At 37.1% G+C, this 25195-nt stretch overlaps 1 protein-coding gene across 6 annotated transcripts in view; it reads left to right on the top strand.

Annotated features, from left to right (window-relative positions):
• ENAH (ENAH actin regulator) overlaps window positions 1-25195 on the top strand; it is an 87770-nt gene that overhangs the window by 25752 nt on the left and 36823 nt on the right. For all 6 annotated transcript variants that reach the window (XM_051783394.1, XM_051783395.1, XM_051783397.1 and 3 more), the window contains exons 2-3: window positions 15624-15789; window positions 17194-17371. In XM_051783394.1, the coding sequence (XP_051639354.1) occupies window positions 15624-15789; window positions 17194-17371 (344 nt within the window). The remainder of the gene's footprint in view (window positions 1-15623; window positions 15790-17193; window positions 17372-25195) is intronic.

The raw sequence follows: 25195 nt of genomic DNA, 5'->3' as shown, positions 1-25195 counted from the left end.
AATATGCATAAATAGAAAAAGGGTTTTACTGTATCAGGGGCCAGCTAATTGAACTGTGGCTTTAGCATGTGACCACATATGGCATAAAGCTGATAATAGAACTACTCTTTTCTCTCTATCTCCCCACAAAATACCTTTTTAGGGCTGGTAGTGAAGTCTTGCCTGGTTTTGTTTGCTTACCTTAAGTTTGCAACTGATCACATAATATATTCCAAAATAGGAATACTTGGCTAGTCTGAAAATGCAGTATCATGTTAAGCCCCTTGTCTTGTGTATTGCTTACCTGAAAGAGGGCTTTTGTGGGGCAGGTAGCAACCAAAGACAGCTAAGTCTTGTTAAGTGTGTAGCTGGTGTTATCAAACTGATTTGTGTGCTATAACATAGTAGTATATGCTTATAGCTTGGGTTAAAAACAAAACAAAAAAACCCGCTCCATTAACACAAACCCCCAAACTACCTCAAAACTCCTGTTTGCCAGCAGACCCAAAGGCCCTGGTTAGAAATGCTTTTGTTAAGAGGGAAGATGCAAAACACTCCCTCTGTGGTTTAAAGATTAAACTTCCGAGGGTAGCTGTTAAAAGGGTGTCATGACACTGGAAAAACCCAGGCTAGTAGTAAATGCTGTAAATAGCAGAAGAATGTTCTGTGACATGAAGCTTAAGATATCCTGGCACCAAAATGACTCTTGGTGACAGTAACATAATAAATTAAAATGCTGATTAAAAATGATGCAAGATTGCCTGGAAAAGGTGGTTTCTAAAATGAAGCTATAGCTGGAGAGGAAAGATAATACAATGGTTGGACTGTTGATCCAGAGTAATGAAAGCCACGTTACATTTCTAGCTCCGTAACAGCCATCTTGTACAATGAAAGAGGCCCATGGGATGCCAGCTGGATTGTGCTGCCTTTATGTGTTAAAATAGTGTTTTCCGATAATTACTGCTGGATTAGCTGAACTAGTGAAAATCCCTGTTCAGATAAAGCTTTCTGGCACTTGCAGTTAGCACAAACCTAAACAATGGATATGCTGATAAGGAGTCTTAATTTTCTAGTGTGAGCAGAATTGTTCTTCAACTCACCTTTGCGTTATAGATACTCCGCTAAATAAGTTATTAGTACAAATAATCAGCGGATATATAACTTTTAAATTCTCTTTTCCCAATTGGCATTTACAAATTTTTTTTTCAGTTGAAAAGTATGACGGTTATTATAGGTCTCTACCTTTTAGTTTCTCTGATGTATTTCCAATATTTAAAGACAGAATAAAAGCCTTAATTGGCTAGAGCTGCTGGTCTGTTTAAGCTGTTCGTATTCCTGCTTTCTAGACTGAATTTAGAATTTCAGTGTAATGAGAAGTATTTGCTTATATGTAATGATTCACTGAAGAAACTTGGGTAAGAAAAGATAGGCAGAAAAACTATGTACAGAGTAGTAGTAACCTATGAACTACTTTCAGTTAAATACTGGGCTCTCAGTGAAGATAAGGTGTAGTGAGTTACAGTCATTTAAAAGGAGGAAATAGAATAGCTGACATCTGATAATAACTGATATTAGAAGAAAGTGTCTAAATATCTCTTCCAGTTTTGATAGTAATGGACTAAATGCACTCTTATTAGATTAGGATTTTTTTGGATCCAATTGCTATTTTGAAAACTTTATTTTCCTGTTTTTCTAGTAAAGGAAACCAGTGACTACTTTTGTCCCTGCCCTAAAGGAAAAAATATTTTTGTCAGAACTTTAGGGGACTTCCCGAGCTGTTAATACCATTGTGTATGAAGGACTTATACAGTGGATTTTTTTTTAATATAATGCATTATGTATACAATATAACACACAAAAATATAAAAATCTGTAGACTTTTTTATTCTGAGTGATGTTTTAATCCAATTTTGACTGTTCTGGAGTCAAATCTTGTGCCCAAATACAAATAGAAATTCACACGCAGAGGTTTGAATTTGTTGCATAATTATTTGTGCTTGTTCATGCAGATATACTTAAAGGTATGATTTGTCATGTCTGGGAAAGTTTTAAAATGAAATGACTCTTGAGAAATACAATCTCCTTTTGGTATAGCTGGTAGATGTGATGCAATTTGTTCTAAAACTTGGAAGTAGAGGTAGGTGGTATGGTAATGGAACAGAAGTCCTGCTTATGAACATGGGTATGTTCCTGTTACTGTAGATCCTGGTGTTTAACAGATTAACATATTGTCCTGGTTTCAGCTGGGACACATATTTAAGATTAAAGTAACTGCAAAACAGAATTGACTTTGGATTCTTAAAATTCAGGTTTTGTCTCTAAACATTGAGCATTTGCAAAGCAGAGAGAACAACTGGAGAGACAGCTGAAACATTTAGAACTGGGACCAGGAAACCAAGGCAAACAGAATTTCTCACTGTTTAGCTTGGTAACTGTTTTTCTGGTGTGAAGGCAGATCTCAGTGACAATATTTAAGAACCTAACTTGCAAAGCATCCTAAAATGAGGGGAAAAAACCCATTGCAATCTTAAACATTAATTACATTGCCAAGAGGTTTGAAATACTAAAAGAGCTACTCTCTGGAAAAAGTCAGTGTGCAATGTTATGATAAAGAGTTTTTATATTGATCAACATTTCTTGACCTTGCATCATAATTTAGTAACTTCTTATATGTGGGTGTTGTCTGCTCTAGAGTGAGATTGTTCTTTGTTTTTTTTTCACATTGTAACCATTTTGGTAGAGTTTTGATAATAGACCTATTTCAAGGGGGGCAAGATATGGTGAAAAATAGTTTTGGTTTTACTCATTGAGATGACAGTTCCGACGTCCATTTATGTTGGCTGCTCTGCGTGGGTAAAAAACGCTCCAAACAAGTGTTTCAAGCACACATCTGCATTGATACACTTCTGTTCAAGGGCTGTGTGCTTACTGCCTCTTCACTCCAGCCGCCTAATTTTTATTGCAAGAGATGCTTGAAATAGCTGACATTGTGAGAAAATCAAACAGCTTCTACTCAGTGGTTCGTGGTGCATCTAGATCATCCAATTTTCTGGGACAGAACGTTGGATGTAATGAATGCACAAATGTTAATTATTAACTAGATTGAATTAGTTACTGCAATCGTCTGCTGGTGCTCAAAGTTAAAAGTGGGTCACTGAGTCTCAAAATACTTTTGCAGTGAATTCTAGCATTGATTTTCGTATTTCTCCTTGTGCTCTTCCTTGCCTGCTGGTTTAGAGAGGAAGAGTAGAGCACTTCAAGCCTTTTACTTACACCCTCATTAATGTAAAAGTAACCTGCCCCTTCTGTTAAAATTGCAGTAGCATGAACATTTCAGGACAGAATCCTCTAAATCCCTCTGCCAGCTACTGAAAAAGGATTTTCTTTTTAAATTAAATGTGTGTACTATTAAAATTGTTGTAGAATTTTTAGATCATACTACCTTTATTATCTTGTCATCAAAGTCATTAACTGGTGAAGCCAACTTCAGACTTAGGGAAGTGCAACATTTTTTACTTTTAGTTCTTAAAGAGCACTGTAATGATCACAGGATTGAATGATTATAGGTTAATTTAAGCTGCATTTATTAGAAGAATGTACGAAAGTGGGATTTTACTTAAGTAACTAGATTTTAATTACCAGACTTAGTACTTTGAGGGAAGTGTATTATATGAATTGCTGGAAGAAGTAAGGAATAGGGCTTGTGTGTGAGGTGGAATCAGGAGTTTCTTTGAGTTAGAGGCTGAAATCTTGAAGTCAGGCTTGGAAGAAGGGCTTCTGAAATGACTGTGTGAGTAGCCATTTCAAGAAGGATATTACCAATACATAGGGTACAGGAGGAGTGAAAAAATAATCAGTTGTGTAAAAAGGGATATTTAGAGATAAAATGATGTGGGAAAGAAATCAGAGTTATTCTAAATAAGGCTGAGTTAGACTTGCCAAAAAGTAATTTGGATCAAAGAAGAGAAGAGAGGAAGAAAAATGTGCTGTTCAGTGAGTAAATGCAGTAGTTTGGCATGAAAATTGAATTCATGTTTCAATATAGGTGATAACTTTGAATGTGCTCAATGGTAAATGTAAATTAACCATAATTGAAGTGGAAGCAGAATGCTTCCAGATTGTGTCAACTTGATGATGATAACCTCTCCTTGATTTGTGAAATTTGTATGTGGAAACTGGGCTCAAAGAGGAGAGTAGAGCTCTACTGTAGAGAGGCATTTAAGTGGAAATTTAGTATTCCTTTGGTTTACAGATTATCATAAATGTCTCCACTAAATGCACAACATGAGAATGCTCATTAGATCTTCCTGTACAAGGAAACAATTGTAACTGGAGTAATTTTTGCAGATCAGTGTTTGTTTACCACACCATGACTGCTCTTGGGTTGCTTAAGAATTCACTTGTTTAGAGTCACTTGAATAAGGCCCTAAACTTGCCTTATCCTGGTGCCCTCGGAAATAAGGACAAGATTGTCAAGAGACGTGTTTATATTTGAAGTGTTTTGTAGCACAGACTTGTTAAGAGATTTCAGAAATGCAGGAATCAATCTTACATCTTTTATTGGGAGGAGAGTATGCAAGAAATAAGGCTTATTACTTATTAAATATTCAAACATTTATTTGGTAGTACACGTCAGCAATATAAATACTATGTAGTTTATTTAAACCTCTTACTTTTAAACACTGAATATTAGAACTACTAACAGTGCTTAAGATCTTTATTTATAGGCTACAGAAGGAGAGGCTGGTTGCAACTTCAAGTGTGAAATGCATGTTGTTATTTTTGGGAAGAACATTCCAATAAAATGAGGTGCTAAAGCAGAAATTGTCATAAATAAGGTACTTGTATATCTGCAATTCAGTGAGGTGTTCTCAAAGAATTTTATTTCTTCTAGAGCCATACAGTGTCTTATTCAAGGTGGGAGTTCTTGGAGTTCATCTGCTCCAGTCACCTTGGTTGGGTTGCTTAGGGCCTTGAGATTCCACAGCTCCCCTGGGCAGCCTCTCACTGATGCAACTTTTTCTTACCTGGTTAGAAGCTCCTTTTCTGCAATATTTGACTGTTACCTCTCATCCTTCTGTAGTGCTCTTTGCAAAGATTGTGTCTCTTATTCCCTGTAATGACCTATTGAGTAGTTAAGAATGGCTGTTATGTTCCTGCATTAGCTTAAGACTGAACAAGAACAGCTGTTGAAGCCACTCATCGTGCATCTTTTTCTCTAGCCCCCTTTATGGTTTTCTCTTTAATTTGCTCCAATTTGTCTAAGTCTTTCCTTCCACTGGGGAGCCCAAAACCAGGCACAATGTGCCAGATATTGTCTGAATATAGGGGAATAATAACTTTGTAAAGCATTGTGGGTTTTTTCCTAGCTGCAAGTTTTTGCTCTTGCCTCCAAATTTCTTGATGTTTCTGTCATCTGGTTTCTCCAGCCTCCTGAGACACCTCTGCACAGTAGCTCTAATGTACAGCATATCAATCTAGCCCAATTTATGGAAAACCATCCATAGACTTGCTGAAGTTGCATTCCATCCCATTTTCCTGGTCATTAACAAGTACCTTAAACAGCATCATAGCTGGTGTTGACCCCTGAGAAATGCACCAGTCATAGCATACAGTTAGATGTCAAACTGCTCACTGGAACTCTTTGGGCCTCTGGCTCCCTAAACCTTGGTTCCTGTTCTGCTAGAGGGTGATCATGATATTGGCCTTTTTCAAGCTGTCAGGAACTTCTCCTAATCACCTTGTAAAGATATGTTAAAGTGGCCTCACAATTTCACCACGTAGTACCTCCACCTGTGTTGGGTGCAAACTGTTCCCATTCGATGGACTCCCTGTATCCAGTTCATCAAACTGGAACCCCTAACTTTATTTTCCTCTTCTTCAGGTAATGCTCCAATACTCGTGCGGATCTGGGAAGTCTGAGAACAAAAGTTGCCCTCAGAGACTAAGGCAGATACATGTAACCTTTTCTGTGTCCTTTGCTGCTCACAATAACCTTGATTAACCAATACAACCACAGAATGGTTTGGGTTGGAAGGGACCTTTAAAGATTCCCACCCCTGTGCCCATGGGCAGGGACAGCTTCCATCACACTAGGTTGCTCAAAGCCCCATCCAACCTGGCCTAGTTTGCATTCATGTCAGTGTCAACTTGGTGTTTAAAAACAATTAAGAAAATACAGGTTTTTTACTTTCGTATTTTTTAGGTGAAGTTAAATTTTAGAAAGACACTCCTTAAAAGGCTCTTTCTTGCAATAAACTGTGAGTTGCATATTCCTGTGTTAACACTGGGGCCAGGATGCCTCAAAGATCAGCCGTGTTGCCTTTGAACCGCTCTCTACATCAGAGGCTGCCGTTATATTAAAGAGGTAATGCAAAAATCCTACTGTCTTGCTATTCCAAGAGGAGTTGGGCGTTCGTTATCTGAAAGTAAAATGAGTTACATGATCTGTAGTGATGGCAATGTAATGACGGATTCTGTTGCAGTGTGTTTGGGAACTCGGATCGCCCGGGAAATCTGGGCTCCGAATGCTGTGATTTGTACCATGTGTCGAAAGCTTAAGAAATAACATAAGAAGGTCACTTTTTGTTAAAATAGGGATAGAAGATAGGAAATGTATGTTAAGTGTTTTTTCACAGGAAATCGTCGGCTGTCAGTCTAGTTGCTGAAGATGTTGTTTTTCTTGCCCACTTAGAAAGGCTTTCCACAGCATGTTGGGCTCAGATTCATGGAATTGTAGCAAGGAAAGCAAAAAGCCACCAAAAAATAGACTACTTATAGCAAAGAAGTAATGTATATGGATAGCTTTTGGCCCTGCTTTTTAAGACCTTCAAGTGAAAAGATTTGAACTTTTCAGTCTGTAATGATGGTTCCTATTCAGTAAAAATACTGATTTTATGGTTGATAGCTTTGTTAAATTACAGGGTACCCTGGTCCTTACAGATTGGTTAATTCCCAGATTTTGCTGTAGAACTTGTTTTTCATTAGCTTTGACAACAGGTAGACAAACCGAGAAAGTGATTTTTGCTAAAAATCTGTCTTGAGATAGAGGGAAAAATCATGGTAGGAATCTTCTGTTCCTGTTTTACTGTTAAGTAAAATCACTATCCAGACAGTATTATCCTTTACTGTGGCAAAACCTTTGGCTTGCATTGCCACTGTATCGGATCTGCATTGAGGAAACATAATCTATTTCCATTACTGCATAGATACTGCATAACCTTTTAGTGTAAGTAAAGTAGTAAATGCCCTTAAGAAATATGTTTGAAGAATCAGTGGAAAAATGGATTTGATTATAACAATGCAGTATTTTCAGGAAAAAAAATCTGGGTAAATTACCAAAAATGCCATGTCTAAGAGAACACCCTGTGTAAAGGGATAAACGAAAACGAGAATATGGATGAGTGCATGGAGGAAGCATGAACTGAATTATCTTATTTCATGGTTCTGTGGAGTCTAAATGTAAGACCTTATTTTACCAGGATAAAAATAATGGCTAGAAAGACTCCCCCATCATTGTAAATGCATTACAGTGAAATAGCCTCTGTGTAGTTTTGATTTTTTTTCAAAATATCCTTTGGAAACCTTTATTGGGAAAAAATCTTCATGATTCTCTATAGGATAAAAAGATCTACAAAATTCTGTAAGAAAGTGAGAAAATATTGCTTTTGTCATCTGTAGGTTGCTTCACTGAAAATCTTATCTCAAAGCTCAATAATGAAGGCCTCTAATAAAGTATTTCTGTTGAGTTATCACTGGGTTTACATACAAGGCAAGGACCAAATCTCGTGTATAAAATTCCAGCATATCCAAGTTCTTATTTCTCTGTCTCAAACTTGGAATTTTAAGTAAACCTAGTATTTTTTGACAGTAAGGTTTGGACAAATTTTGTAATGTCTGGTTGTTCAAAGTAAATTCTTCACTGAGATTTAAAAGCATCACATTTTATTTTAAGGATGTAAAGTATTGTCTGTACAAGGCTGAGCATTCTTTTTGGACATGTATAGGTAACATTCTAGTGCTGCATTTTTTCTTTCAATCCAAACTCTTTATACAGAAAACCTTGACCCTGCAATGCAAGCCATGAAAAGTTGTTCCTCTTAACAGGCACAAAAATAGTTAAATATCTGGACAGGAGTACAGTAATACAAACAAGTATTTGTATATATACAAGTATTTGTATAAGTACAAATCAAGGTTAACAGGTAACCTATGGCAAATTAAGTGATAGACGTGAAGTCTTGAGTTTGATCTCGGTGTTTTTAGATAGTAGTTTTGAGCATCTCTGGTTTTATAGAAGGCAGTGTCTACTATGGATGATAAAAGTTAAGAATTTTAAATTTTTTAAAAAGCAAGGCAACAAATGGTTGTTCCTCTTGTATGCTGGAGGATACACAATTCCTTTGTGTATTAAATTATTTTAGTTTCTGTTCCTATTTAAAAACTGGTATCTGGTTTTGGGTAATTATACAGACTCTTTAGTTCAAGAGTTGAGAAGTGGTGACTTGTACTGGTTAAATAGTTCCTCACCTGAAATGTATGCATACTGGGTATCTAGTTTCATGCTACTCAAAATCTATGGCTTTTATTCTCCTCTTTTTAATTCCTACCAATACTTCGGGTTTTTTTAAGGTTTGTCTCTGTGTAGTGTGGCTGTTTCTTGGTTTGGCTGTTGTCATATTCTTTCTTAGATATTCCTGATTTCCATTGAGGGAATAGGTGAATTTTTATGTGACTCAGCACAGGAAAAACCTAGAGACAATATTGAATTGCCAACACAAAATTACTTTGTCCACTGCATGAAATATGGCATGTGAAACAATGTTTGGGGAAAAAAAAATTTCCTTGGGTTTTAAATTGATAATTCTGTGTGAAAAGCAGGCTTCCATTTGACATCAAGCTGCTGTTCTAAATAATGTTTCTTTTTCTGCCTGAGTGTCCTGCAATGATTTCCTTCAGCTGTTTGATATTCACCTGCTGCTATGGAACAAGCTACAATTGCAAAATCATCAAGCAGCAGATTTATAGCAAGAGGAGAAATTTATGCTGTAAATTTTCTGGCTCCAAGAGCAGACTGCTCTTAAATTAATGTTAAATGCTTTTATACACGAGATGAAAAGCAATTTTCTTTCAGTGGAAGGTGCTCATTGAGCGAAGTAAGTTGGCCTTCAACAAACTGTACCAACTAAAACTCTGGAGTGTTGCAGAATTCTGTGCCAAAAGCAAAGCACCTTTCCTATGCCAGCTATTAATCCTAGTGATTCAGTTTCCACTGCTTTTCAGCAGTGCTAGTTTTATTTCTAGTTGGGACTTTCCTATGCAGGATTTTCCGCTGGTTTCTGATGTTGCAGCTAATCTGTATTCTGAGTAATTCATGAGAAGAAAAAGTGGGAGAGATGAATGAATCTCGGTTATCAGAGACTGAGAAGTGGGAGAGATGAATGAATCTCTCGGTTATCAGAGACGAAAAAGTGGGAGAGATGAATGAATCTCTCGGTTATCAATCAAAAGTTTTCTAGGCACAGGCAAGTACTAACTCATTAGCAGCAGAGCTGTAAGTGAAGCAATCTGGAGCTACTTCTGTATTCATCTCCTATTTGAACAGCAACTCTTGAGTTTGATCTGCTAGAAGGAATCAACAAGCGCTCTTGTTCTCTGGGGCATTGTAGTGTCTGAAGAAAAATCCACCTGAAAACTGATGAGATCAATCAGCTGGTCCTAACTGAGTCTTATTTTAAAACCTAAATAGCAAGTAAATTCTGTACTAGCTGAGGTGTTGGAGTGGTCATTTGAAGTTGGGTGCAAGTAGAATAGCACAGCTTAGTTCCTTCTGCTGTACTAAGCCTGAAATTTTCTCCTGCAGCAGCATATTCAACCGGGTTTTAGTAATGCAGAAAAAGTTGAGACTCTTGCCTTTTAGCTGTGGATGAGTTAGAGAAAATTGGTTTATTATAAGAACCACTATGTTAATCTTTGCTGAGTCCAAATGGGTTGTATTTTCCATGATGTCCTGTTGGTGGTGTGGATGCCAGACTGGTTGGCAGGAGAAGGTAGCAATTGTTATACTCAGCCTTCTCTGAGATGTCCTTTTGGCTAAAGTTCAAGAAATGAGTAAAATTAAAGTGGTTGATTATGAGTTAAAAACTAAAGTAACCCAAAGTTCTTCCCCTCTACCCACTCACATCACCCTCCTCAGCAAATCCAACCCCCTTCCCCTACTCTCCAAAATAAATATTTATCTATATAATGGAGTTCAATCTGGATTTCAGCAGACTATAATGTGAGGAGCACATTTGAGGGCATAGGAAACATTTCTTGTGTTAACTTTAAGATGCTGACAAGTAGCTTAATTGTTGTGTTAAGCCAAATGAGCATCTTGGAATACATGACAACTTTGTCTACGGGGTGTCTGTTTTAGTTAATGAAAAGTAGAGGTACAGTGCACAGTGTGTTGTGGACTTTTTGTTGTTGGTTGGTTGGTTTTGATGTTTTTAATAGCAAAACAGAGAGCATGTGTTTTCACCAGGATGTGCCAGTCAGGGTTCATGAACAAGCAGGGAAAATCATCTTGCAGAACACCACCACCAAGGTACATAACTTGATATCTGGACCAGCATTTAGCCGCTTTTCAAAAACGTGTATTTTTAAGACGTTGGGCTTGGAGGTGTTTGGAATTTCTTTCTAGCTTTGTGCCACATGGTTTGTAAATCCTAAACAGGCGTTTGATGAATCAGTGTCTCTTTCCATTCCTTCTGCCCCGCAAAGACTGCACATTTAAGAACATGTTGTTATGTCTCTCTAAATTGAGAACATAGCAAAAAAAATCCCTGAATCACCAGAAGCAGCGGTAGTGGGAAATGATTTTTCAAAACCCTAATTGTTACATCACTGAGAAAAATACTTAAAGGTTGAGAATGAGAGCAATCACAGCTTTTCCTTGCTCTTGTTAGTATAGTTAAATGATCTATTCTGTGGCTGCTATCGTGCTGTTTTTCATATGAGTTTGATCAGTTAAGTATGTTTATCCTTTTTAGTTCTTGAGAGAGGAAAACCAAGCATTCACTTTTTGTGGAGAGGGGGAAAAAAAAGGCTTAAGTCAGCAGACTGTGGATTGGTGTCACTGTGCATTGAGCTTAAGAACTTGGGAGTGAAAGAATGAACACATTCCATCTGGGCAAAAGAATGATGTCTGTTAGGGTTCAGTTTGCTATGGTTTTTGAGCTTTCCGTATGATCTCATCACTGGAGGAGGAAAGTATATTCTCCCATAAGAATAATCTTATAGTTATGATTCATTACTACTGTGGTTTTTTGTGTGAGCCTTTTGAGTGCCAGACCTCCCCCCACTCTTCCACCCCAAATAAAAACCAGCCACCCTGTCTTTGGCTTTATATGGTATTGCTGTAGGTGGACTTACCCAGAATAATGGTTGGCTTTAACAATCAGAGCCTTAACGTCTTTGTCTAGAGAAGAAGTCTTCCTAAAATATATTTATTCAGCTATTTGTCAAGCTTTACATTTTGGGAAGAAAGCTTGTACACTTTGTTTCCTAAGGTTTGGTAAGCACTCTTTTGTGTGACTGTTCTCTTGTATGAATTTTCACCTTTCTGCAAATATATATATATTATAACTCATATACTGAGTTTAGTAAGTTTACTTGGGAACATACAGTTTCTCCATTTTTCATAGTTAATGTTCAGATTGTCACTTTAGTTCCCCAGACCACTGCCCTAATGAGTTAGCAATCAGTTCTTAGAGCAGCTGTGCCTTTTGGCAGTATCATTTGAAGCTGGAGATAGATCCCTTCGCTCCTTCTCCCACATCCCCCAGTGAGCTCTTATATGGGGAAAGGGCAGGCTAATCCAAGTGTAATGGTTTCTGGAACTGTTACACGAAACCAGGAAGAGGCAAATTTGTAGAAAGGCAAGTAAACCCTGTAGGATGCTTGGCAAATAGGTGAAGACGTGGCAAATAGGTGAAAACCCTTTTTGTTTTCTCTTTCAACGTGACTGTAGACGGTTTGTTTATTTCTCACTAGTGAAAAGTAATCTGTCTGTAAGAAATGTGCCTTTCTGAACAGACCAAAGTGATTCTGGTGCAGTGAATGAAGTCATCCTAGCACAGGTCAGTTCCTGCACGTAAGGGACATGTGTTACAGCAAACCCTGTGGAGAGAATTCATGTATAAATATGGAGATCAGTGAAGACTTGCTTCCTGTTAGAAGTACAACAGAGAAGTGTAATAAGCGTGATAAGCAAGAAATATAATAAATTATACTGTTCTGATTCAGTTGGCTCTTTTTCCTTTGAACTGAATTTTAAGTTCATATATATTTTCAAAGGAATACAAGAGCACTGGCTCAGGTTTTAGCAACAGTCTGTATGTTGAACTCGGCATTTTCCTAGAAAAAGTTGGAACATGGTAAAAAAACAAACCTTGTTTTTCATTAGACCAGTCAAAGACAGTCATGAGCTACCAGCATGAATTTTTGATTTGGTGTAGTAGCCTTTTGAAGTTAGTGGAGTTGTAACAAAAAAAAAAAAGTGATTTTTTTTTTTTGAGACTTAAATATTTACTTTATAGTGTTTAATGGCTACAATATATGATATACTGTATTCAAATGCTAAACTATCAAATGACCATTGAAGAGCAGACTTAAAGATTCTTTACTAAAGCTCATGCCTCCATGCTTTTCTTCAAAATGAAATGTAATCGCTATAGAGAATTGTTACTAAGAGAAAGTAATTAAATAAATCTCCCCTGCATCTAGTAATATGGAATTATTGAATTCTGGAAAAAAGCTGGCATACTGTGATGGTTTAATTTGTTTCTAGTAGGGATAGCTTCATTTTTCCATCTCTCTGTTGCAGCCTGATAAACAAAGTGATGATTGGTGGGAACTGTTGGCAGGAGGGGAGTATGTCACCTTCAAATTGATACCTGGATATGAAAATTACATACCTGGAACACTGAAATTTTAGTTTTAGGATTTATGTGAAATGAGGGCAGAAGTTTTATTGTGTAGTGATTGAAAAGGTCAACTGAAAATTGTTTTTATTTGTAACTTCTAAAAGTATGTGAATCATCTCATATCTTTATATGGTTAAGAATAATTCCCTCTTAAGAAAATTGTTTTATTTTAAATGGAGCATGAAGTATTTGAGATCTAGACTTGGGTAATAGTTCCAGTTACAAGGCATAGCCTGAGAAGCAGAACTAAAAATAGTTTAACAGTTGTTAAAGAAAAGCTAGAAATTCTACTCAAGGTCATTGTATTTGCACTTGTGAAGTGTGCCATTGAATACCAAATAGTTCTAAAATGAATACGTTTTTCTTTTTCTTTTTTTTTTTCCCTCCTCTCGGTATGTTAAATGAAATCATAAAAACTTCTATAAACTTAGGCCTGAGAAAGGACCAAGGCAAGGCAGGGAGAATTCTCTGAATAAGAACACCTGATCTTTGATGGTCTGTCCTAATAATTAAGTCTTCTGATCACTGTACCATTACTCAATCACTCTCTGGTTCTACCTTCATTGTAATTGGAACATATTAGCTTAGAATCATAGTCTCAATTTTTAATAGAATTTTTTTTTTTAATCTGTCTGGCACATGACTGAGTTGAAGTTATTTTTTGGCAAGAACTCTGCGAACCACATGGCTCTGCTTCCAAATCAGTATCTAGGTCCTGTCACCTACGCTTTATCATGCCTGTGATTGATCCAAATTCAAACGTAGCAAGAAATTGTTATGGGTTCAGAAGTTTTCCAAGTTTACTGTAATACTGTTAGGCATTTTAGAAAAACCACTACTGTTTGTCATGTACTTTGTGAACAGTACAGAATGTTTCTGGGTTTGAACTTTAAGATGTGTGCCAAAATATCTAAAAATAAAGGAATCCAGTAGGTTCTTGCATTGCCCTCTCCTCGAATGAGTGAACATTATTTAACTGTGCCGTATTTTTAATGGGGCTGTGAAACACATAAAAGTTGTAACTCAATTTATTTTCTTTGCATCTAATCTTTCTTCTTGGATCAGATGTGGTCCTTCCAGTCTAAACTGTAAATTATACTTAGAAAAAAAGCACTGTATATATGTATATTATAATTTTAATGTCCCTACATTGAACTAGTTTCTGGCTAGAAAAAGGGTGGTCTAATTAGAAGTTGCAATCCAATTCTTATCTAGCTGTTGAATAGTTGATGAGACTAGAACACGTGCATTTTTAAAATTAAGAATGTATTTCCTCATTTGTTCTTGAATCTCTTGTGTGCATAAGAGACATGATCTCAGTACTCCCTCTTCTCCCCTAGCCTTGAAAAGCATCCCAGCGTTCAGTGCTTTTCTAGTTATTAGATTGTTATGGAAAGTATTGTAGAAATTGATGCTGTTTTCTCAAAAATGTCAGTATTGAAAGTTAACAGAACAGCTGGATACAGTGCAGAATTTTCTTGTGTTGGGAGACAGAAATAAGATATTAGGAAATTCAACATGGTATTTAAAAAAAACCCCAACCCAACAAACACACACTCCTCTCCCCAAACCAACCAACCAACCAACCAAACCCATACCCTCCCCCCCTCCAAGAAAGATGGGTGGGAGTGGCATCCTTCATGAAATATGAAGAAATACTTCATTTCTTTCCTTTTGTAACTTTTGAAGAATGTATGTCTCTTCGGCCTTCTCAATTTTCCAAATGGCAGGCCACATTCCTTACAAGCCAGGCATCATGTGCTTTCTATAATGTTGGATGTACCGGAGTGGTATGTTCAGAGAATTTGACTTACTGATAAGAAATCATTCCTTTCTATTTTTACTTCCTGTCTACATCTGGACATTTCCCGTAAAGCCAACTTGCATGGTGTCACCCTTTCCTCTCCTAGTAAACAGTGTGCTTATGGTATGTTCTGATTTCTTGTGTTTCTAATATGATGACATTCGTGATACGCTCCTTTGTAACTTCAGGCTCTACCTTAGCTTCCAGATGACTGGCATAATCAGGATTAGCTACTGATAGCAATCTCCTGATGAAATTGCACTTTTCAGTAATCAGTGGAACCTTTTCTCAGGGAGAAAATGTTACATCTAGGTGTCGACTGTAGTAAAATGTGACAAAGCCAAAACGCATTTCATTTATGAGCTGGTGAATTTTTTGTGCTGAACTTTGTCCCACGTGTGTTTGTTTTCTTCTATATGTGTTAAAGGGAGCAAGGGCCTTCCAATCCTCATGTCTTGTGGAAGTAACTGCCACTGGAAAATCCAAACTATATGAAGCTAGTGTGACACCACATTCTTTGCTCTTCAGATTTTGCAGAAAACTTTTGTGTACTGTTATGGCATTTTATTAAAATTCATGGTTGGTGGTGAGGAGAAAGCAGAGGGGGAAAGTGCAGGAAAAGTAAATATCTTCTTGATCTCTTTCATTAGTAGTTAGGCCTGTCTGTCTTGACCATAACTCTCTAGAATGAACACATGTAAGCAAAATGTCAAAGTGCTACAGGGTTTATATTCAGAAAGGTGGATGTTTCAGCAAGTTGCAAGGAGTATTGCTTTAACATTTTGAGTTAAAAAAAAAAAAGCTGACCAGAAAATTGATGGTTTGCCATAAGTAATTTTATTTTCTCCTCCAAAATATTTGTATTTTAACAGTGAACAGAGTATCTGCCAAGCACGAGCTGCTGTAATGGTCTACGACGATGCCAATAAGAAATGGGTACCAGCTGGTGGGTCAACTGGATTTAGCAGAGTTCATATATATCATCACACAGGCAACAACACATTCAGAGTAGTGGGCAGGAAGATTCAGGATCATCAGGTAAGGAAATCTCTGAAAATTTGGAATGTTAAGAAATAAGCCTTCAGCAAAATTATGGGACCAGGAAATAATAAATGGATTTTTTTTTAATCAAAGGAGCAAAACTGTATTATTGCTTTTTCCCCATGAACTAAGCACTTTGCATACCTCCAAGGCAGCAGTCCTTTTACCATTCCTTCCTACAGATATCTATCTACAAAGGCTAGTGGTGTACACAGAAGTCATCTGGTTGTTTTTAAGGCAAAGTAGCAACCTAAAAGCTTTTCTTCCCTGCTCTGTGCTGTCAGCTGCAGTCTGCGTAGACACCAGCAGTTGTCTTTTGGCTCTTCCTGTCTTATCAAAACTTGGATGCCTGATATCTCATTTCCCCCGATCATTTTGACCAAAAAGCTCTCTGATATTCGGTAATGCTTTGAGAGACTGAGAAGGGAGTAATAAGGATTATATCTTAATTTCCTTGAAGAAGTTACTGGATCGGGATTACATGGCAAATTTGGCATCGTGTCTTGAAATATGCTCTGCCATGTGATACTTACGATGGGGTTAAAAATCCAGTCTTTTATTTGAGGAAAGCTTCTTATATTTGTTTCCCTTTCTCCCAGCATTTCATAGAATTGTTTTGGTCTGTTCTTGGTCATTTATCACACACCTGAAGCACAGACTGATAATCTCCCATGTGATTTGTCACTAAACACTTATTCCAAGTAATAAATGGTTTCTGTGCATTCATCTGGGAACAAACGTGGGGTTTTTTCCTCCCGTTATTCAGCGAAAAAGGTGAGAGTGATCCAGTTTATCAAAGTGCAATGGGATCCTCTTAGTGGATAGCTTGTAGTAAATGGTTGTACTACCAGCTCGAATTTATCATCTTTTGTGTGAGCCATAACGATCCTGCAAAATAATACCTTGTGATGCATCGTTGAAGTTCACATGAAATGCTGCTGAGAGCCCTGCAGGCCAAGGGGTGCAGCAGCCTCAGAGAGAAGGTGATAACTTGGGTAAAAATAATTGTAACAAATACTCTGTGAAATTCATGGAAAACTGAGTTTCTGAATTCCAAGTGCATATTCACATCAAGCAGTCTGCTGCTGAAAGTCAGAAGTGTTGATGTTACTACATTGCTGTTACGAAACATCCCGGCATCTTTTGAAGTGAGAACACTTAAGCTACAAAAGTTGATACAAAATATCTCATTAGTCCCCTTGTGTATTCTCATCACTGATTACATGCAGCCTTGGAATTAAAATTGAAATGGTTATGTGCTTCAGCATTGTGGTCTTTCAGATTGTGGGTCTTGAATTAACCCATATGGTTAAGGAATAAAATCTACACAAAGCTGAAACTTGTGATGAAACAGCAATTTTAAAGAGAAGTAATATTTTTTTTTTTTTTTAATGATTGTAGGTGGTAATAAATTGTGCCATTCCGAAAGGGCTGAAGTACAATCAGGCTACACAGACCTTCCACCAGTGGCGTGATGCCAGGCAGGTGTACGGTCTGAATTTTGGCAGCAAAGAAGATGCCAATGTCTTTGCAAGTGCCATGATGCATGCCTTAGAAGTATTAAATTCACAGGAAGCTGGTAAGAATCTCTTAAGTATTTTTTTTTTTCTAAGATTGTTCAAATACAGAAATGGAAAAAAATTCAATGATTATGCGGGAAAGTCAATAAATCTTGTTTCTAATCGGGATTCAGCCTCTAGGCATTTTAATTATTTGGGTGTTTTGTCTGACTAATTACTGCTTCTTAACAGTGTTTCTCAACTGCACTGCCATCCCTGTAAATGCAGTTCCTAGCAAGTAAATCAATTTTCATATTATCTATTACCTATAAAAACTGCTGGGTTTGCCTTTTTTTTTTTTCTTTAAGGAAGCAAAACCAAAAGACCTGACCAAGAAAGATGTACTCTGTAATTAGAACGCTTTTCAGGATTTCTAGAGTCATCCACTGTTCTTATGGTGTGTCAGTATCCTTGCTTCTCATTGATTACTGATTTATTATAAAAATAAGAGGTTTTTTCCTCCAAACTTTGGAATTCAGGTCATCTTCTTTGGCAGTTCTTACCATAAAAGAGTTTTCTGGCTTGAAGACTTTAAATCCAGAGGTAACCTTCAGATGAGCACATAAAATTTAGACAACAGGTCTGTCATTTTGTCTGTTTGAAGACTGGGGTGACATAGGGTGTAAAACATTGGTGGAAAAATTAGTTGCTTTCAGTCTTCAGGTGATATCTGTAACATATTCTAGGTAGGCTCTACAGCAAATTGATCAGTATAACACTGTGATACACACACAGGGAGTTTTTCTTTTAAAAGACTAAGAGTCCTTTGTGTTCTTGTAACCAAATAGAATTCTTTTGTCCTCATTAAACTTTAAAGATTGCCCATGTAACAAGAGATAGTTCTTCTGTACCGGTTTTCTTTCGTGTGTGTAGGAGAGGCTGCAGATAACTTTACTAGGGCTCTCTCAACTACAGCAAAAAAGGTGACTTTATCAAGTTGCTCTTTATTCTGGTAGTTGTTTCAAGACTTACCTTTTGAAACTAAGCTATCTAGACCACGGATGATACATTCTGCAGTGCTTACACTGTTATGCAACATATGAGGCCAAAATAGAAATGGTAGCTAGAGTTATAGGGTTTCTTTTTGCCTGCTAAAATAATCCAGTTGTGATTCCCATTCTCCTACCCTCAGCAGGCATGACAATGCTCACTTTTTGGTCAGTGTGTCTTCATGGATTATTGTAATTTGTCTAATCCTAATTCTCTTGCTGTCTTATGCAAAATATATGTGGGCTAACAGCTGCATTGATATATTTTTTCAGTAGCAGAAGTTTTACTGAGCTAAGGTGCCACTTCAGTTGGAGTTTGTCTGCTTCATTCAATTTAAGACCAGTTAATCTCTGATGATTGGTTGTTTTATTTTCAGGCAAATTTTGAAATGAGAGTTGAGTATGACTGTGGTATCACAGCCCAGATGCTGGCTACAGTGCTGTCATCTACTGGTTTGTTCTTGACAGTTTTGAGGTGTAGCTCTGACAAGGACATGAATTAAGTTCTGTAATTATGTCTGAAAGTGACTGATTGTAACCTTTAAGTTTTCCGAATTGTAAGGTAGTCGCTTTGTTTCTCCTTGTGATTTGACTTGGTAGCAGCAGTAGGTACAAGTCAAAATGCATTAATTAGCTGCATCACAAGCTAATGATGGGCACAGGAGATAACTGTTCTTCCCTAGCCCCTGTCAGCCAAAAAGAACTGTAGTTGTTTAAGATTAGCTTTTTCTGTCACTGACACATAGGTGCTCTTAAGCTTCCATCAAGATGAAATAAAACCAAAGCTTAACATTATCAGCATGGTTTTCAGCAGATGTCTGAAGATGAGTAGTTTAGCACTGCTGCTTTTTAAAAGAAGTCCTAACTATGCATATAGGATTGCTCTGTAAGCCTTGTAACATTGTAACATTTCCAGAGAATATTTAAAGATAATGTTCATAATGTGTCTGTGTTAGAATACTGTCATCAAGTGTTCCAGAGTTTTATCAGCTGGGAGGTTTGTCTTATATGTATGATCTACGTATTTTAATATGTATGATCTACATATTTTATGATCTCTATCAGTGTAAGAGTTAAAAAAGATCAAGTATCTTTCTAAACGTGCCTGCTTCAGTATTGGAAATGGGATACTGAGTAGCTTGCAGTTTAGGATCAAGCTAATTGGACTCCTTGCTCAAAGTTTAATGCATTTCTTCTCTCTATAGTTGATATAATTTCCTAAAAGTGCAGCTAGAAATGAATCCTTGCTGTTAATTTTTCCCCTTCAGCATCTCTGAAATAGCTGAATATTTACTTAGATGGGTCACTGGCTCTGAGGCTTTCATATTAGCTCTGCATTTTAGAAAATGGATTGCAACTTCCCTTCTTTTATAAACAAATTAGCCTATTTTTTGGAAAGGTGTTGAGAGAGTATATGTTATAAAAGTGAAGTTATAAATACGTGAAGATCAATGCATAATATATTGATGGTTTTGTTTCTTTCAATTATCTGCTAGGATTTTAAAGACTTCTAACACATGCAGTTGGTATTATGAAGATACTGCTTCAAAATCTGTACTTAAAGAATTGAAAAATCTGTACTTGAAGAGGACATCTTGTCTCTAATATTTTAAATAAATTGCTGTATTTTCTAGCGTATGAAATATAGCATATAGAGCTTCCAACTCAAGTAAAATAAATGCTATATAGGTAACTTTCCTTCTCCTGTAAAATTGCTTACAGTCAAAGTTTGATTCTTGCAGTATCCTTATTTTCTGCTGTGTTTTCTCACTTTGGCGATTTCTTTTATTAGCTTGGTTATTCCATGTTGTATTTTATTCATAAAAGGAAAGCACTTTTAATGTTAGCTGAGCATACTATTCAGAAATTCATAAAGCTGTAGATGAATTTTAAATTTTATGCAAGGGTTCACAGAAATCTAAATGACTTCTGAGGAATATTAAAGATTGTGCTGTGTACATCCTTTTAGTTTGCAAGTCAGCTGTTGGGTATGGCTCTCTCGCTCTTTTTAAAATAAAATTAAATCACGGTCTCCTTCTCTTGCATATATTTGAAAAATGTCATTGATCTTTGCTTGCAGTTGGCATCCTCAGCTGTTCTGCTGGCTGCTGGCGAAATTGGAGGTTGCTTAATTTAGGATCTCCCTCTAGTGGATCTGCCGAAGCCGAGGTGAAGGCACTGGGTGCCCTGGTGCTGAGCTCGCAGGGATGGGCTTTTCCTCGTTCTGATGAGTTCAGAATGCAGAGTGAGAGTCTCTGAAGTTAAAGGCTTTACTGCAGCTGTCAGTTTTCTTCTAAAACAGTTTTCTTCTAAAAAAACACTACAGGTTTGTCTCAAAGGGCTCCGAAGCAGTGGCTGCCTTGTCAGTGAAACTGTCTGAAATATTCTGCAGGTCTAGGTTTTTTCCCTTCCCGCTGATTTTCAGGGCTGATCATATGAACATCCTGACTTATATGCTTGAACTCTGCTTATTTTATTTTATGTAAAAATCAGTGTTTTAACTCTGCTCTGGTTTGAATAATTGCATTAGCTAGTTCAACCAGACACTATTTTCCTGCTGGCTAGTTGAGCAGATTGTAGGCCACCTGCAAATTCAACAGAGAAGGACAACAACACAGGACTTTATTTTCTCCTGGAATTTTAAGGTAGACTACTAATACTACAGGTTCTTGCCTCATATTATTTAGAAGTTGCATTAAAACTGAACTAAGATTTCTTTCTGTCACACATTTGGGAAGATTTTGAAAGACTTACTTATTTCATTAAATGATTGTTTGGAGTTACACCTTCGTCAAATGACAAGTGTGTGCCATCAGTTTAAGAGGTCATTTGAAGAGGATTTTTAAGACTGTGTGCAGTGAGTTCAGATATTCAGTTATCAGTCTTGTCTAAAGCTGATGGCTCTGTGAAAGTTTTGCATTTAATTACAAAAAAATATTCATATCTGCATTAAGTAGAGCTCAGTGTTGCAATCAAAGTGGCTCTGGAATGAGTAAAGTGTCAATGAAGGGAAATTAGATGGCTGGGAAAATTCTGTGTGTGAGACAATGGATTATTTCTTTGAAGGAATAAGGGCAAGTGCTCTGGGAGATGGGAGGAACAAAGGAGCATCATACTCAGTTTTGCTGCAGAAGTACCTACTAGTTCAGCTGGAATTGGTGTTGCTTTGTGTGGCATCTCTCTTCAATCTCAGGAAAGCCTTGCTAAGGGAATAAGAAACGAAAGATGAGATTTATATATGTGTAATTTGAATTTGAGGAGGTACTTTGAGTTGTTTGTTGCAGAAGATGAAAGCGTCGGAAGAAGAACTGAAGGATGTCATACAACCGTAAATAAGCCTGTTCTAATTCTTATTACATATACCTAAGGTTCATGATGCTTTTTGTACTAATCTTTAGCAGTTATATATTGATTCTTGAAAAGATTTTGGGGTGTTCTGGATATAAAGGCAAGGGGGGGAATGGCTTCAGTGATGCTGTTGTAGTACTGCCTTAGATTGCAGTTTAATTCATAGGAAAATGGGGAGGAGGAAAAAGAAACAGTTTTTGTGTTTCTAGGGTCTCATTATTTTGTTCATCTAATCTTGGGGGGAAAAAAGCTCCTGTGGTTCATGTTCTTTGAATTTCTCTTGAATTATTAACTCTAGAAGTTAGGTTGTCCAGTTATTAAATTAAAAAAACTTTTATGGGGTAAAGATGCGTGCTTTTTCCATGACTGTATCTGCAGTCCTTTTTCTTATAGCAGAGATAGTTAATTAGATCCTTGCTGATAGGGGAATGCACTTGTATCACGGATTGAATAATTTAATATCTCTGGGAAATGCAAACAGAAACAAAAATTGAGGTTTCCTAATTGGAATATATTGAAAGACAATGGAAGACTGAAATGAGAAAAATATATGCGGAACTCGCGGGGGGATCTCAGATGCTTCTCTTCGTACTGTTTTGGTTCATGTCATGCTAAAACTTGTTTAGAGAAAAGAGAAATTCTACAGCAGTGAAGTAATTAGGCTATACCTGTACTCTAAGCCAGCCTCTGGAGCAGGCTGTCAGCACTCCCTGTAAGAAAGAGAGTAACGTGATGATATTATTACCTGTGTTGTCAGAAGTTGGATGATATCTCCATTTTTGCTAGCAAGATTTTTCCTTCCTTTTAGATGTGGGATTGATTAAAGAAAAAAATTTTGGTAGTTTCTAGATTTTTACAATAGCTAATCCCGATTTAATTAATCCTAATTTGTATGCCAAAATATTGACCAAGAGGAAGTTTTAACTATTTATTGGACAAAGTACTTCCTTTTCATTTTAATTGCAGTTAAGATTATTGAAAGCATCATCAGTGTTGGTTGTGGTATTTAGAAGTGAAGAGAGAGTTGCTAAGTTTTATGAACTCTTAAGGGTTGCCTGTATGGTGTTTCTGATTTCCATGGTTCTTCAGAATTAGTGGTGTATCACATGAAAGCATTTAATTTTTTAAATTTAATTAAGACTTGGTAATTGGTCTAAACTGTATGGCAAATATAAATAGAAGTATATTAATTTGTGGATAAAGTTTTATTTAATAAATATTGGGGAATGTCAATATATTTTACTCTTGAGAGTTCATATTGTTGTCTTAAAAATATTTCCAGTAGAAGTTGTAGATAGATTAAATCTGCCTTTTGGGAACAGGATGTTTTCATAAAAATCATGAACATAGTTGTGGAAATACAACTTTGTTAGGCTCATTTCTGTAGTATTATACAGCAGTAGCAACAGTCATCACCTATAACATTGCTATTTAAACAAATTTTGTCAGAACGGGGTGGTGGTGATGGGGAAATAGTAAATATTCCACAGTAGATGGTACTGATATATTTTATTTCAATAATTGCTATTGTAAGTTTGTGCTACTGTAGCTTCTTTAAGCAACCATAGTTCTCTACTGCTGAAGCTTTGTCTCCCCCTGTATGAAAGGATGGCAGAGGGAAACTGGAAGGCTCCTGAAGGTTGCCCAGCACGCTGGTGCTGAGCCAAGCCTGGCACTCAGGTTATCAGCGTCTGGTGTCCAAGGCACTGCCGGCACTGATAGGAGGCTCTGCTGGCATTGATAGGAGGCTTACCTCTACTTAAATTCAAATGTATTTTAATGAATATTTTTGTTATTCTTGCTGCCTTTTATTATCTTGATCAGGTAAAAGTACTTGTGGAGTGAAATGGAAAGTATTTCCTTTAAGTGTAGAGTGATAACTAAATTAACTCAGCTGAAGGTACTTACAAAATGGTAACAGCATAAGAGGAAGGAGGTATTTGAAGGAAAGGGAAGTCTCAGCTGAAAGATGATTCACCCAAATAGAAGTACTGGAGAACAGTTTTGTCACTGGTTAATGCCCTAGTTTTTGGCCATCGTAGTCTTGCATATAAATCCATAACACAAGTCCACGTCTTGAGTTGTGGTGTGGCTTTGCTTCTGCTGGAGGCTGGTTAGCAAGTCTCCCCAGACTTTGTTCTGTCATGTCCTAGAGCAGGACAGGCTCTGAATGGGAGGAGAAGGAGCTAGGGACAAGTAAAAGAAGGTACTTCACCATAATTGTGCTTAGTACTCCCTGCATAGGTCTCTGAAAAGCCTGCTTTCTGTTTATTCAGAAAACATTTAAGCATTTAGTAGAACACTTTTTTCTGTTATAAGTTCTTATATTCTAAAACAGAAGTACATCTTAGTGGCTGTGGCTTTGAACTCTTGCCTGTGGTCTTAGCTTAGTAGGTGTACTCAACCTGTCCTTAATGAAAATTGTCTCTGAAGATTATAGTTAGTCAGTACAGTTATGTTTAAATTATATACATGTATAAATAAACTTGCTGTTCACTTTCAGTCTTTGAAAAGACTTTGAAAAGTCAAGTCATACTTTGATTTGGATATCAGACTGTATAATTGGAATGTTGCTTAGTTTTGGCACTAACATACTGAGAAAGGAAAGAGTGGAAACTTAGTTACTGAGTTGTTTATATAAACTTTCTCTGGGGAGAAAGTAGAGATCTTCACCTCAAACTAAAATTCTCATGTGTGATACTTTTCTCTTAATGCTCTACTCTGAACAGTACAGTAATTGGAGGAATGAGGTTTTTTGTGTGTGTTTGCTTTCTCGAACTCTAGGGCATGTGGGGTTCTGAGGAAGATTTCACGTGATCTGCCTGTCAGCAGTCCCCACAAAAACCATTTCCCCCATCCTTATGTTACCTAAGCCTTGTCCAGCCAAATGAAAATATACATTGTAGTTCATTGTATAACTTGTAATACATGTATTGTACCAATCTTGAACAGCAGATAAATGGGGTTTTTTAGGGCTATAGAAACCTTATGTCCTCAATGTCAGCCAGGTGCTATGTGAACACTGATAATATAATGCAGGTGACATTAAAAGAAGGGGGATAGACTGTGGTGTGAAACTCCAAAACAGACACAATGTAATTGAAAGACTGGAGGAATGGAGGAACCCAAAGGCATCGAGGGAGGAGAAACCACCTGTTTCCATCTCCAGTTTGCTAATTATGCCTGTATGGGATCGTGCAATGGAAGTTGATTCGGCTTTCGAATGGAGGTAGAGGTAAGATGTCAGTTAGGACTGAAAATGAAGTTAAGGAGTTTGATAAACTACAGCTCTGGCTGTGGTTTAAAAGGGTGGTGTTGGGGATGCCTAATTTGGTTAAAGCAGCCTCCAGCAGCCTGTTGTTCTCTGAGCTACGCCAGTGCCAGCATAATTGTCTGTGTGACTACATGAAGAACCAAAACTGGCTGTGATCTAGCCGGTAAAAATGCTTCATGCAGGCTTTTTTTCCCTGGGTTTTTAAAGATTTTTAGACTTCCCATCCATCTCTC

The sequence above is a fragment of the Manacus candei genome, unplaced genomic scaffold (genome assembly GCF_025592945.1).
Source record: "Manacus candei isolate 608988 ecotype Guabito, Panama unplaced genomic scaffold, ASM2559294v1 h1tg000017l, whole genome shotgun sequence".
Taxonomy (NCBI): domain Eukaryota; kingdom Metazoa; phylum Chordata; class Aves; order Passeriformes; family Pipridae; genus Manacus; species Manacus candei.
Note: the sequence above shows the minus strand (reverse complement) of the source record. Positions and strands in the feature narration are given on the sequence as shown.